The sequence below is a fragment of the Agelaius phoeniceus genome, chromosome 31, assembly GCF_051311805.1.
Source record: "Agelaius phoeniceus isolate bAgePho1 chromosome 31, bAgePho1.hap1, whole genome shotgun sequence".
Lineage (NCBI taxonomy): Eukaryota > Metazoa > Chordata > Aves > Passeriformes > Icteridae > Agelaius > Agelaius phoeniceus.
Genome location: NC_135295.1, coordinates 6,062,069 through 6,076,617, shown reverse-complemented (window position 1 = coordinate 6,076,617; position 14,549 = coordinate 6,062,069). Strand labels below are relative to the sequence as shown.

At 59.3% G+C, this 14,549-nt stretch overlaps 1 protein-coding gene across 1 annotated transcript; it reads right to left on the bottom strand.

Annotated features, from left to right (window-relative positions):
- Nucleotides 1–6,074: 6,074 nt before the first annotated feature.
- Nucleotides 6,075–14,340, bottom strand: LOC129133539 (Fc receptor-like A). Its single transcript, XM_077191933.1, has 8 exons — nt 14,295–14,340; nt 7,953–8,170; nt 7,532–7,829; nt 7,005–7,235; nt 6,835–6,922; nt 6,429–6,450; nt 6,273–6,351; nt 6,075–6,184 (listed from the first exon to the last, which is right to left on the bottom strand). The coding sequence occupies exons 1-8, from the start codon at nt 14,338–14,340 to the stop codon at nt 6,075–6,077; spliced, it is 1,092 nt and encodes a 363-aa protein (XP_077048048.1).
- Between the last annotated feature and the right edge of the window lie 209 nt (nt 14,341–14,549).

The following is a 14,549-nucleotide window of genomic DNA, read 5'->3' as shown; positions in this document are numbered from 1 at the left end:
AGCAGCGCCACCTTCCTGGCCATCCCAGTGTCCCCAGCCATGTGCACTGGCTGTCACTCACTGCCAGGGGTGGCTGTCCCCTACGGGGTGGCTCTTTGGCCAAAGGGGAAGGAAAGGAGGTCACATCTCGTCCCCATGTCTAGGTGGCACCTAGTGGGGGCAGGGTGGCCACAAGCTGAGCACAGGCAGTGAGCAGAGTAGGGACAGGATGGGGACAAGGCTGTCCCTGGGTCGGTGGGACATGGGCTTCCCAAGAGTGGGGGGCTCAGGGGGTTTGGGGAGCCAGGGAAGGGTGTCCAGGGGAATGGGAGGTCCCAGAGATGGGGCCCCTGGGGAATTGGGGTCCTGATGAGGGGGTGTCACTGGGGTTGGGGGTGCCATGTGAATGGCGGTCCCCAGGGCTGGGGGGACACAGGGATGGGAGTCCCTGAACAATGTGGGCTCCAGGGATTTGGTGTCATGGTTTTGGTTTGCTAATTTGAGATATGTCAGTTAATGCATTAAATAGTATAGTGGGTTTAGTGTTGGTTAATTATTAGTGTATTTATCAGAATGTATTTATTTCTTTTTGTTTTGACATGAGACTAGGAGAAAGGTAAAGTAGATTTAAAACTTTAAAAGGGTATATAGAAAAATTAATTGATTGTAATAAATTGTAATAGTAATAAATCCCTCTTTAGGGGATGGGGGTCCCAGGGAAGGGGAGACAGAAGGAATGGGGGTCCCATGGTCAGCTACCCAGGGGAATGAGTTTGCCAGGGATGGACAATGATGGGATGTGCATGTGGGTCACAACTCCTTCCCTGAGTGCCTCAGATTTTGGGGTGACCCAGGGGCTAGTGCTGCCTGCTGGGTTGCCTGTGATTTAGGGGGGCAACAAGAAGGGATTCAGAGGTGCTCTGATTCTGTGCCCCCCCCCAACCCCCAGGGGCATTTTCCGTTCTTCATTTCCATTTCCTTCCTTTTATCCCTCAAATTCACAAACCCCACAGTTCATGCCTTGATGATCCTGGGGAGCTCCTGAGCAGGGAATGGGTTGGGGGAAGCCAAGAGTGGGGGAAGCAGGGGTGAGGGGTCTGCAGGGAGGGCTGGGGAGGCTGTGGGGGATGGGGGTATCTGACAGTGCCCCCCAACACTTTCTCTCTCCTGCAGCAGAAGGAAGAGGCCATTTGTACTGAGTGTCACATAGGGGGGGGCAGGTTCTGTCCTGGGGTGGCACATCCAGGGGGCTCCTGTCCTGGGGGGATCCTGTCCCAGGGGGGACACATGCTGGACAAGGGGCTCCTGTCCTGGGGCATGGCAGCTCCAGGGGTGAGGGGGTCCAGACTTCTCCATTCTTGCTCGTCCCCTGCAGGATCTGAGCCAGCAAGAGCAGCTGGGGAATGGAGCCCCAGGCAGGAAGGAGCTCCCAAACTCCTGCTCCTTGAAGCCAGTGGCCATCGAAGGTTGTGACCAGCCATGGCCCAGCCCCACTGCACAGGGATGGCCATTGCCCAGCCCTGCTCTGCCCAGCCCCAGGTGGCAGCCAGCACCTGAGGGTCCCCCCTGCCCCCTTGGCTTTGATTCTGGCAGCTTTAGAGCTGCTGCAGAGGTGAGAATTCTGTGGGGGGAAAAAGGCCTGGCTGTGGTTTGCTCAGCCCTGCAAGAAGCACAAACCCCAAAGGGAGCCCAAGCAGTGGCTCTGGGAGGGCCTTTGATGGTTTTCAGAGCAGGGCTGGCTGGAAACTGCCCCTGCAGGGGCAGCTGCGAGGGAACCAGCCTAGAAATACAGCAGTTGATCATCTTGTCCCTTTTCCCAAGGACTGAGTGAAATCCAGAACTACTGCAAATCCCAAACTGACATGCTCAAAACCTGACCTGGACCTCCTTCTTGAACAAAACCAGCAGCCTTTAGGAACCTTCCAGAGACAATGTCTGAGTTCTGTTGTAGCATGCTTAATGTAGCATGATTAATAATTAGCACTGACTCCATGATTCCAGAAGGCTGATCAATCACTTTAATGTACTGTACTTATTAAGAAACTCATTGCCCTTGCAGACAGTCCTATACAGCTTTAACCTAATTGGTCCTTGGAATTGAAACACCATCACCAGTGGCCAATTAAGAAATCACCCATTGGTAAACAAATCTCCATAACACATTTCACATGTTCACAACAATGGGTGCAGCAAGTGAAGATAAGAATTGTTTCTTATTCTTTTTACTGATCTTCTCACAGCCTTCCCCAGGACAAGGCCTGGGAAAGTTGTGCTTGCTGCTCTCTGTGACCAGAGAGTGGCTGCCACAGGGTTCTGGCTCAGCTGTCAGACAAGAGGGAAAAGTATGGAAATATCAAGCAGTGGCTCTGCCTGTGGCCGTGGTGGGGCTGTGGGGAGTGACCCTGTCTGGATTCCAGGTGTTCCCAGAGCTGCTCCATCCCTGCCCTCCTCACCTGCACAGGGCACAGGGAATAGACAGGGCTCTGCCCCGCCCCTGCCCCGCCCCTTCCAGGGTCCCCCTCCACTTCCCGGAGCTGGGGGGGCCTTACCCTGGCAACCCTCGGTCCCGACACATCGCGACAGTGGCTTCGGACACGCTGCCACAGTCGGTTCGGACACCCCGGGACCGTCCCGGCACTCGCAGCGCGATGGCAGCTGGGCCCCTTCCCGGTGCTCCGGGACCACCATTGCGGTCCCTCCTTTCCGCAGACCCCACCGCAGGGTCTCTGCTCCCCCCTGTCCCGGGGTCTCCCCTCCGCCGTTTCGCTCCCTCCACGCTCGGGGCTCCCCAGGGTGGTCCCGGTCCCTCCATCCCGGCCCCTCCCACCCGCTGCCCCCCGGCCCCTCCAGCCGCGCCCCCCCGACAGCCCCGGGTCCAGCACCGGCAGAGGCTGCCGAGCTCCTGCAGGATGAGACGTTCCTGGGGCAGCGCCGGCTGAGCGGGGCCCGGCTCCCTCACGCCGTCCTTGCCCGCAGCACTCGGGCTCCAGCAGCCCCAGGCTGCTCCTTCGGGATGTGCCGACCGCTCCTGGAGTGCTGCCCTTTGTCTGGAACGAACCTGGGAGCACCCAAATCATCCCTGGGACCTCCTGTGAGGCTGTGCCTGAGCCCTGAAGGGTTTGGGAGCCCCATGGGTGTCACTGCTCTGTCCCAAAATCTGGGGGAAGCAGGAATGGCAAGTGGTGCCCCACCATGGTCCAGCCCCATGGGCCTCACCTGAGCACTTTGCGATATTCCTGGTGCTCCTGCTTCACCTGCATGACCAGGTGCTGTTCCCGTGGGTCACCTGTTCCAGCCGCTCCCACCTCAGCTGTTGCTCCAGCTCGGGGTTCCCAGCCAGACAGCAGGAAGCAGCAGCCACATGGCACAGGCACTGAATCATCCCCAGCACCAGCAAAAACCTTCCTGGCAGTAAAGAAAGCTCCTTGTTGGTAGAGCTGGGTACATCTGACCCCCAAATGTTACCCAATGCTGCCTTGTGTAGCCAAAAATCCCAGTGAGAGGCAGCAGAGCCCTGTGTTTGTGCACAGGGATGCTTTAGGAGCATGGCTGAACTTCAGGAACACTTCAGGAACCCTAATTGCAACACCTCTTTAAGGGTCTGCAGCTCTCACAGCAGAACTGAGGCATTAGCACCAGCAGAGGCTGCCGAGCTCCTGCAGGATGAGACATTCCTGGGGCAGCACCGGCTGAGCGGGGCCCGGCTCCCTCACGCCGTCCTTGCCCGCAGCACTCGGGCTCCAGCAGCCCCGGGCTGCTCCTTTGGGATGTGCCGACCTCTCCCGGAATGCTGCCCTTTGTCGGGAATGAGCCCGGGAGCACCTGAATCATCCCCAAGGCCTGGGCCAGGACCTTCTGTGAGGCTGTGCCTGAGGCCTGAGGGGTTTGGGAGCCCCATGGGTGTCACTGCTCTGTCCCAAAATCTGCGGGAAGCAGGAATGGCAAGTGGTGCCCCACCATGGCCCAGCCCCGTGGGCCTCACCTGAGCACCCTGAGGAATTCCCAGCGCTCCTGCTCCACCTGCATGTCCAGGTGCTGTTCCCATGGGCCCCCTGCTCCAGCCGCTCCTGCCTCAGCCGCTGCTCCAGCTCAGGCTTCCCTGCAAGACAGCAGGAAGCAGCGGCCACATGGCACAGGCACTGAATCATCCGCAGCACCAGCAAAAACCTTCCGGGCAGCCAAAAAAGCTCCTTGTGGGCAGAGCTGGCAGCATCTAACCCCCAAATTATGTCTAATGCTGCCTTGTGTAGCCCAACGTCCTCAGGAGTGGCAATGGGGCCGAGATTTTGTGCACAGAGATGCTTTAGGAGCATGGCTGAACTTCAGGAACCCCAGCCCTAATGATAACACCTCCTTAAGGGTCTGCAGCTCCCAGAGCAGAACAGGGGCATTGGCCCAACCAGCTCCAATTTTGCCCCATTTTGCCCTCCCAAGGTACTGCTTCTAGCCTGGGCTGTCCCTGTGCCCCAGCTGCAGCTGCAGAGCCCTTGGGGCTGTGGCTCTGCTCCCTTCTTCCTCCTCCTCCTCCTCCCCTTGTGGCTTCTGTGTTGGGAATAGCAGTGGCCCACGAAGTGCAGGAACTCCAAACGTGCTCTGGAGGCCCCTGAGTTCCTCAACATCCCATAGGAATTCTACATTCCCAGAGCTGCTGTGCCAGGGCTGAAGGAGGAAAAGAGAGTGAAAAACTGAGGGTTTGCAGGAATTGTGGCATAAAGCCACCAGAGCCGGTGCTGTGGACCCGAGACCTGCCTGGGGTCAGGAGCTGCCTTCCTCCCATTCGGGATCATGGAGAGCGGTCGCGGGTGTTGTGCAGGGCATGTGCCTGGCCCCGGGACACTGCTACGCTGCCACTGGGCACTGGGATCCAACCTGCTGCCTTGGCGGCTTCTGCCCGCTGCCGGTGGTGGTGCCAGGACCGATTGGAGGCCGTGAGTTTGCAAAAGGAGCGATTTGCCCTCCTGCCTCCCGGCCGAGGCCGCCATGGCCCCTGAGGGGATGGAGCTGGAGCGGGGCGCCCCCTGCTGGCCGGGAGTGCTCCCTGCAGCGGCCCCTGCTGGCCGCGGTAATAACTGCACCAAAGACTAACAAAGCCCTGAGCAGAAGGGAAAGTCCTGGTTTTGTGTTGTTTGTTCTCTTCTATGTTATAAATTTCCTCATAAATAATGGTTATTCATTTTCATACTCTTTTGCCTGGAGTCCCCATCATTTTTGAAATAAAAATACTTTTAGAGATGGGTCTTCTTATTCCAGCAATGTTCCTACTTTCCTTGGTAGGTATTTCTCTGGTAAACAAAGACGCTTAACAACTCCTGGGTTTCAGTGTGGATGGGACAGACACCCCAAATGAAGAGAGGATCAGGGACTTGGCCATCTCATGCTCTGCCTTTTAAGCCAGTTGGGCCACCAAGGATCCTCTCGCCAGCAGGCACTTCTGGTCTCCCGGCCACTCAGGAGCTGGCTTTGGCAGAGCATCACACTGTACCCAGTGTGTCATGGCTGACAGACTGATGGACAGACAGGGCCCTTTCTTACCAAAATCAAGGCCTGACCCACCCCTGCCACAAACAGCTGTTCCAAAATGTCTCCAGACATCAAACTTTTCCTGTCTCTGACACCCCACCCTGTGCCATGGCCTGATCCCGACTGCCCTGGAAAAGGCGGAAGCTCCAGAACCCCCACAGGGCCTTTGTGACATCCTCATGTGGGGAACACGGCAGAGGAGGGATTTGGGATAGGGGACAAGAGAATCCAGAGCCTCCTGAAGGCTGCTTTGGCCATCAGAGCAAGGAAGGTCCAGGGCCCTGCCAGGTTCCTCTGGTGGAGGAAACCTGCTGGGGGAATCATCTGGGATTTGGCTCTGTTTTGGGAGCTTTCCCAGGAAATCATTCCTTTGTGACCCTCTGGACTCTCAACCTTGTTGCTGTTGCTGTTGATTTTATTCTCTCTCATTGCTGTATCAGGAAATTGTTCCTCTCTCAGCCCTTTGGGATCTTTGTGCCTCCACAGGGAGGGAGAGGGGCAGTTTTAGTGGCAGCACAGACATGAGTGGGTACCCATGGGTGGGGACCCCCAGTGCCCCCCAGTTCCCCCCCGTCTCATGGCACAATCTCATTGATGTCACTGGACTCCTGTGGTCTCCCGTGGTATCCCCACAGTTCCGTGTAGGTCACCTGAGGTGCCTGAGGGACAGCGATGCGGGGGAGCCCTGCAAGAGACACTGGTTGTGGAGACCAAGGTGGGGGGGTGACACCAGTGGGTGACGTGTCACTGTGCCCCCCATCCACAGTACTCACGCTGCACCTGTTTGGTGCTCATAACGTGGGTGTACAGCACCTCCCCCTCTTGTGGAGGGGCCAGGGGCTCGGGGGGGACCTGAGGGGATAAAGGGGATGTGGGAGGGGATGGAGAGTTGTGGGGTGGGGGAGTAATGGCTGGACACCCACACTCACCTTTCCTGGTGCTTCCTGGTAGCTGCAAAGGAAAGAGGGGAGGGGTGACTGTAGGGTCCCCAGGGCCCTGATGCCTCTCAGGATTCCTGACCCCTACAGGACCTTCAATTTCCATTAGGAGCCCCAAGCATCTCTGGAGCCCCTCCAGAACTCATGAAGCTCCCCAGTGCCCCCAACCAACTCAGCATCCAGAACCTAAAGCACACCAGGGAGAGAGACCCCCCCAGAAGTCCCCAGGGCCCCTGAAAGAACTCCCAACATTCATGCAGGACCCTCCAGCACCTCCCCAAACCCTACAGGACCCCCAGCCAAGGTCACAATTCTGGGGCTGTGGGTTCCGCCCTATTGCTCCCCAACTCTGGGGGCCTCTACAGCTCCCTGGGACCCCCTGTCCCCCCATTGTCACCCACCCACACGGTGCCAGCGGTGCCAGGCCACAATGACACCCACGAGCATGAGCAGGAAGAAAAGGGTCCAACGGACCCCTGCGGCCACTGCAAGAAACAGAGAGGACACATCAGGGTCACCCATCACCCCAGAGGTCCTGCACTCCCAGGTGACCCTGTGTAACCTTACCTGTATCCCTGTGTCTCCACGGTGTCACCTCCAGGGCCAGCTCAGGGCTGAGTGCCTGGCGCCCATCCAGCTGGTTGGTGGCCACACACTGGTAGGTGCCTGAATGTCCTTCATCAAAGGCCCCGAGTTGCAGGAGGGGACCCCGGGCCACCTCCTGCCCGTTGTGCAGCCAGGTGAAGGTGACAGGGGCAAAGCCCACCTGCACCAAGCAGTGCAGGGTCATGGAGTCACCTGGGTGCACCTGGTGTGACAGGGGAATGAGGGTGATGGTGGCATTGGCCATGGGCACTGGGGAGACACAGACAGGGCTGAGGCTGGAGGGAGGTGCTGGCAGCCAGTGTGGAGGGATAGGGATGAGGGTATGGGTGTGATGGGGGATGTCAGGGATGGGGTGACACCACGGAGGGGCGAGGGGACAAAGGACAGAGGCTGGGGAACCCAAGAAAGGTGTCTACAGGACATGGAGGTAGCCAGGCATGGGAGCCGTGGAGGCTGTGGAGGCTCCCCGTGTCCATCCCTGCGCTCACTGTGCACTGTGACACGGAGCCGGGCGCTGTTCTTCCGCATGGCCCCCACCTCAGAGTGCACCTGGCAGCTGTAATTCCCCGAATGGGACACCTCCACGGTGGGCACCAGCAGCTGCAGGGACCCCTGCAGGCCCCCCACCACCTGCCCATCCCAGTAGAACACCTGCAGGAGGGGGGCTTGGGGCCGCAGGAGGCTCGGGCTGCTGAGGCAGCTGAGAGTCAGGGGGGACCCCTGGGTGGGTTCAGGGGGACCCTTCAGCACCAGCACCCGGACAAGCTCAGGGGAGAAGATGGGGGACTGTGGGCACAGTGACCCTGAGTCCCTGGGAAAGCACTGTGGGGCTGTCGGGGTGGTGGCTGTGAGGTGCTCACCATGCACTGTCACTATCACCGGCATTGATTCCTCCCATCCCCATGATACCCTGTTCTTCACCCAGGCCTTGCAGTGGTAGTGGCCACTGTGGTTCAGCTGAAGAGGGGACAGGGACAGCTCCGTCCTATTGTGGAGCCTCCCCAGTTCCGTCTCCCCGCGGTAGAAGAACACCGAATCAACTGATATTTCTCGCCTGTACCGGCAGCGCAGTGTCAGCGTTTCTCCCTCCAGCAATGCCCGCGCTGGCACCTGCAGCACCACCTGGTCTGTGGAGCAGAGGGGTGCCGTCACATCACAGGGGTCTGGAGGGTCCTGATGTCACTGGAACCCCCATATTGGGTCACAGCCAGTGCACCAGGCTTCCCCAATTTCAGCACAGGTGTCCCCCCATAGTGGGATGCTCTGGGATGTCCCTGTGTGTAGGGCATGGGCTCTGGTCACACTAGAGGGTGACCCATGGAGTGGAGCCAGCCACAGTCCTTGGGGTTCCCCTGGGTGCCAGGCTGGGGACACAAAACGCCCTCACCGTTTGAGACGTTCACAGGGTGGCTGAGCCCACTGCCGGGTCTGTCACAGGTGTAGGTGCCACTCTCGGTGACAGTGAAGTTGTTGCCTCTCTCCTGCCCCCAGCGCTGCCCATCCTTGTACCAGGTGGTGGCACCGGCGGTCCCCGAGCCCTGGCAGGTCAGTGTCACCCGGTCCCACAGCACCGCCGGCCTCCAGGGGGGCTCCACCAGGAGCTGGGTGGTCTGGGCACCTGTGGGTGACAGGGGACACCAGCCTGCCAGGGCCAGTGTGGGGCTGGGGACAGTGGGGTGGGGCCATGGCATCCCCTGAGGACTCACCAGCGAGGCTGAGGGTCTGGGCTGGAAGGGAGAAGGGACAGGGCTGGGTGGGGGTCATGGGGACACTGTGGTCACCCCATGTTTGCACTGGCCACCTCCACCAGCCCTACAGCACCTGTCCCCATGGCCACATCCCCATGGCCCTCTGCCCATGATCCCATTCCAATGGCACTTGTCCTCCCAGCCCATCCCCATGCAACGTGGCCCTTGTCCCTGTCCCTGCATCCCTGTTCCCCTGTCCCTGTCCCCACAGCTACCCAAGCCCCAAGGCTCCTTCTGCCACATCCTTGTCCTCACATCTCTTTTCCCCTGTTCCTGTCCCCACATCCCAGTTCCCCTGTTTCTGTCCCCAAAGCCACCCCACAACTCTGGTCACACTGGGCTCCATGCCCTGCTCTGGCTCTGCTGGCATTGGGGACCACAGGGGACCCCACAGCCCCCCTGTGCCCCCTCCCCTCCCTATCCCCGGGGTGTCAGGCCCGTGCCCGGGGCACTCACCCCACAGGAGCAGCGCCACCTTCCCGGCCATCCCGGTGTCCCCAGCCATGTGCACTGGCTGTCACTCGCTGCTGTGGCCACCGCTCCCCTGGCTGGCGGCTCTTTGGATGAAGGGGAAGGAAGCGAGGTCACGTCCGTCCCCACGTGTAGGTGGCCCTTGGTGGGGGCAGGGTGGGGACAAGATGGGGGCAGGGTGGTGACGCTGTGGGACATGGGTGGGATGGTGGGACATGGTGGGGACATGGTGTTGCCAGAATTTGGAGGCTGAGGCGGTGTAGGGAGCCAGGGATGGGTGTCCAGGGGAATGGGGGTCCCAAAGGTTGGGTGGACTCAGACTTGGGAATGAGGGTCCCAGAACAACGTGGCCTCCAGGGATTTCTGATCATGGGATGGGGGCCATGGCATGGGAAAGGGTGTCCCTGTGAAAATGGGGGCCCTGGGGAAATCAAGGTCCCCAAGGGAAGGGATGTCCCAGGGACTGGAATTACTGGGATGGGGTTCCTTGGGGTTGGCAATCCTGGGGAATTGCAGTCCAGGGAAGGGGGTCTCAGGGAAGGGGGAACAGAAGGAAATTGGGTCCCAAGACTGGGGTCCCAGGGAAATGGGGGTCCCAGGGATGGGCAGTGACTGGGGGGGCCTGGGGGTCACAGCTCCTTCCCTGGATGCCTCAGATTTTGGGGTGATGTGGGGCCCTGCAAAATCACCCCTGGGGTGTTCATTTCCTTGCCAGGTATTGCATGAGGGTCCTGGATAGCTCTGCCTCTGAGTCCTCCCCTGCCCCTGACTTTTTCCTCTCTTTATTTCTCTTTTTCCCTTATCCTCCTTACTTTTTCTCACATCCCCTCAGCCCTGGTTCCTGGCTTAGGAATCCTGGGAAGCAGCTGAGATAGGAAGGGGTTGGGGGACCCAAGGGAAAGGAAGAAAATGAGGAGCAGGGGATGCAGGGAAGGGTGGGGAGTCTTTGGGTGATGGAGGTGTTGGGCTGTGCTCCCTCAACACTTTGTTTGTCATGGAGGAGAGGGAAGAGGCCGTTTGCACTGAGAGTCAGATGGGAAAGGGGGGCAGTCTCTGTTCCTGGGTGGGCACATCCAGGGGGGTTCTGTCCTCTAAGGTCCCTGTTCTGGAGTTCACCCGGGGGAAACCAGTCCAGGGAGTGACACATCCTGGCATGGGGGGTCCTGTCCCAGGGGGTGGCAGTTCCGGAAATGTCCCTGCACATTCCTGGCCGGGCGCCTGTCCCAGGGGTGGCACATCCTGGGGATCCCTGTCAATGCAAGGCTGGGGCCCAGCCATGGCCCAGCCCCACTGCACAGGGATGGCCATTGGCCAGCCCTGCTCTGCCCAGCCCCAGGTGGCAGCCAGCACCTGAGGGTCCCCCCTGCCCCCTTGGCTTTGATTCTGGCAGCTTTAGAGCTGCTGCAGAGGTGAGAATTCTGTGGGTGGAAAAAGGCCCTGCCTGTGGTTTGCTCAGCCCTGCAAGAAGCACAAAACCCAATGGGAGCCCAAGCAGTGGCTCTGCGAGGGCCTTTGATGGTTTTCAGAGCAGGACTGGCTGGAAACTGCCCCTGCAGGTGCAGCTGTGAGAGAACCAGCCCAGAAATGCAGCAATTGATCATTTTGTGCCTCTAATCAAGGGACTGAGAGAGCTTCAGAGCTACTGCAAAGACAATAGCTATCTGTTCAACAACCTAACTTGGACCCTCCTTCTTGATCAAAACCTGCAGACCTTTGGAACCTCCCAGAAAGAATGTTTGGGTTCTGGATGTGCACAACAGAAGAGGGGGCAAAGTGTGGAAATATTGAACAGGGGCTGCACACGAGGGGCTGGGGAACAGGGGTGTCACAGCAGGAGCAGGGAGTGCCCAGACAGGGGAATTCAGGGCAGGCTGGAGTGGATTTACCAGGGAATCAGACCCTGAGGCACACAGGGGCATTTCCACAGATTCCTGTGCACTGTCCCAAGCATGGACAGAGCTTCTCCCCCTTTTGGGAGTGGAATCCAAGGGAAGTCAATCAAGTTTCAGGGTGGGAATGGGGAAAATGGGAAGAGTTCCTAAATATGGCCCAAGAAAAGGCTTCCTTATGGGCTGGGTTGCTGCCCAGCAGGCAGGGAAAAATCCCATGGAGCTGTTGGACACTCAGGGAGATTCCACATTCTGTGTTATCCACAAGAAAATCCTGCTGTGGGATGCAGCAGGGGGCTTTTAAAGGGAACCAAAAAGTCTCATTTCTTTGCAATTTGGTTCTGATTTTATTATGAGTGACTTGTTGGGAAAGCAATGATTAAAAGGATTCTATAAACCAAAGCATTTTATACCCTGTCAGGTTGATTTTTGCAGAGTGTTTTTTTTTTTTTTTTTTTATTGGGAAAAATGTTGTAGGAAAGATTTTTGCCTTTATTCTTTGGATGTATAATTTGGTCTCAAGCATTTGGGCACCACGGAATTCAACCAAATTTTTCCTGGGATTTACCATCATCAGGGCAACGTTGTAACAGGCACACCTTAAGTTTGGGCAACCCAGAGGTCACAGGCCCTACTGGGGACAGCAGGAATGCTCAGGGCCCCCCAGGACAGAGGTCCCCAGGATGTGCCACCTCTATGACAGGAATCTCAAAAGACGTGGCTCCCACAGAACGAGGATGACCCCCCTGGAACAAGAGCCTGGGACAAGACCCAGGTGTCACCACAGCAGAGCTGCCCCTTTTCCTCAGGGCTGGACCCCTCTGGATGTGCCCCCCAGGACAGAATCCAGGTCCTCGCCTCAGCAAAAACAAGCTCTGCCTTCTGCTGCAGGAAAGTGAAAGTATTGGAGGATCGCAGCCATAAAGCCCCATCCCCCACAGGCCCCCAGTCACTGCCTGCACCCCCTCCCACCCCCTTTTTCCTCTTCCTGGGATCCCCTGAGCTGTTACCTGCTCAGGTGTTCCTTAGGATGGCTGAACCAGGAAACTGGGGGTGACAGGAAAAAGCCCAGGGGTGTGTGGGGCAGACAGCCAGAGCCTACCAGGACAGCCCTGGGGTGCTGCAGGGTGGGGGCTGTGCTGGGCTCTGAGTCACCCCAAAATCTGAGGCACCCCATGAAGGAGCTGTGACCCCCGTGGCCACCCAGTCACCGCCCATACCTGGCACCCCCATTCCCCTGGGAACCCAACCATGGCACCCCCATTGCCTTGGTCTCTCCTCCCTGGGACCCCCATTCCAGGACTGACATTGCCCAGTACCACCATTGCCTTGATCCCATCCCATGGGCTGCTTCTTCCCCCAGAACCCGTATTCCCAAGGGTGGGCTTTTTCTCCCTGCATCCCCAACCCTGGCACCCACATGCCATGAGGCCAAATCCCTGGGGACCATGTTCCCACAGCACCCTCATCCCTGAATGCCCCCAGGCATGGAGACCCCAATTCCCCTGGACCCCCATTCTCCTGGACACCCATCCTTGGTTCCCCACATCCCCTGAGCCCCCCACTCCTGGAAACACCATCCCCCATCATGTCCCCACACTGACCAACACCTTTCCCCACTCTGCCCCCACCAAGGGCCACCTACACGTGGGGACGGACGTGACCTCGCTTCCTTCCCCTTCATCCAAAGAGCCGCCAGCCAGGGGAGCGGTGGCCACAGCAGCGAGTGACAGCCAGTGCACATGGCTGGGGACACCGGGATGGCCGGGAAGGTGGCGCTGCTCCTGTGGGGTGAGTGCCCCGGGCACGGGCCTGACACCCCGGGGATAGGGAGGGGAGGGGGCACAGGGGGGCTGTGGGGTCCCCTGTGGTCCCCAATGCCAGCAGAGCCAGAGCAGGGCATGGAGCCCAGTGAGACCAGAGTTGGGGAGTGGCTTTAGAGACAGGAACCGGAGAACCGGGATGTGGGGACAGGAACAGGGGAATAGACATATGGGGACAAGGATGTGGCAGAAGGAGCCTTGGGGCTTGGGTAGCTGTGGGGACAGGGGAACAGGGATGCAGGGACAGGGACAAGGGCCACATTGCATGGGGATGGGCTGGGAGGACAAGTGCCATTGGAATGGGATCATGGGCACAGGGCCATGGGAACAGATGCTGTAGGGCTGGTGGAGGTGACATGTGCAAACATGGGGTGTCCACAGTGTCCCCATGACACCCCCACCCAGCCCTGTCCCTTCTCCCTTCCAGCCCAGACCCTCGGCCTCGCTGGTGAGTCCTCAGGGGATGCCATGGCCCCACCCCACTGTCCCCAGCCCCACACTGGCCCTGGCAGGCTGGTGTCCCCTGTCACCCACAGGTGCCCAGACCACCCAGCTCCTGGTGGAGCCCTCCTGGAGGCCGGCGGTGCTGTGGGTCTGGGTGACACTGACCTGCCAGGGCTCGGGGACCGCCGGTGCCACCACCTGATACAAGGATGGGCAGCGCTGGGGTCAGGAGGGAGGCAGCAACTTCACTGTCACTGAGAGTGGCACCTACACCTGTGACAGACCCGGCAGTGGGCTCAGCCACCCCATGATTGTCTCAGACAGTGAGAGCGTTTTGTGTCCCCAGCCTGGAACCCACAGGAGCCCTGAGGACTCTGGTGGCCTCCACTCCATGGGTCACCCTCTAGTGTGACCAGAGCCCATGCCCTACACACAGGGACATCCCAGAGCATCCCACTATGGGGGGACCCCTGTGCTGAAATTGGGGAAGCCTGGTGCACTGGCTGTGACCCAATATGGGGGTTCCGGTGACATCAGGACCCTCCAGACCCCTGTGATGTGACGGCACCCCTCTGCTCCACAGAGCAGGTGGTGCTGCAGGTGCCAGCGTGGGCACTGCTGGAGGGAGAAACGCTGACCCTGCGCTGCTGGTACAGGCGAGAAATATCAGTTGATTCTAGCGCAAGAAGACGGAACTGAGGGGGCTCCACAATGGGATGGAGCTGTCCCTGTCCCCTCTTCAGCTGAACCACAGTGGCCGCTATTGCTGCAAGGTCTGGGTGAGCTATGGGGTATCATGGGGATGGGAGGAATCAATGCCGGTGACAGTGACAGTGCATGGTGAGCACCTCACAGCTACCACCCCGACAGCCCCACAGTGCTTCCCGAGGCACTCGGGGTCACTGTGCCCACAGTCCCCCATCTTCTCCCCTGAGCTTGTCCGGATGCTGGTGCTGAAGGGTCCCCCCGAACCCACCCAGGGGTCCCCCCTGACTCTCAGCTGCCTCAGCAGCCCAAGCCTCCTGCGGCCCCAAGCCCCCCTCCTGCAGGTGTTCTACTGGGATGGGCAGGTGGTGGGGGGCCTGCAGGGGTCCCTGCAGCTGCTGGTGCCCACCCTGGGGGTCTCCCATT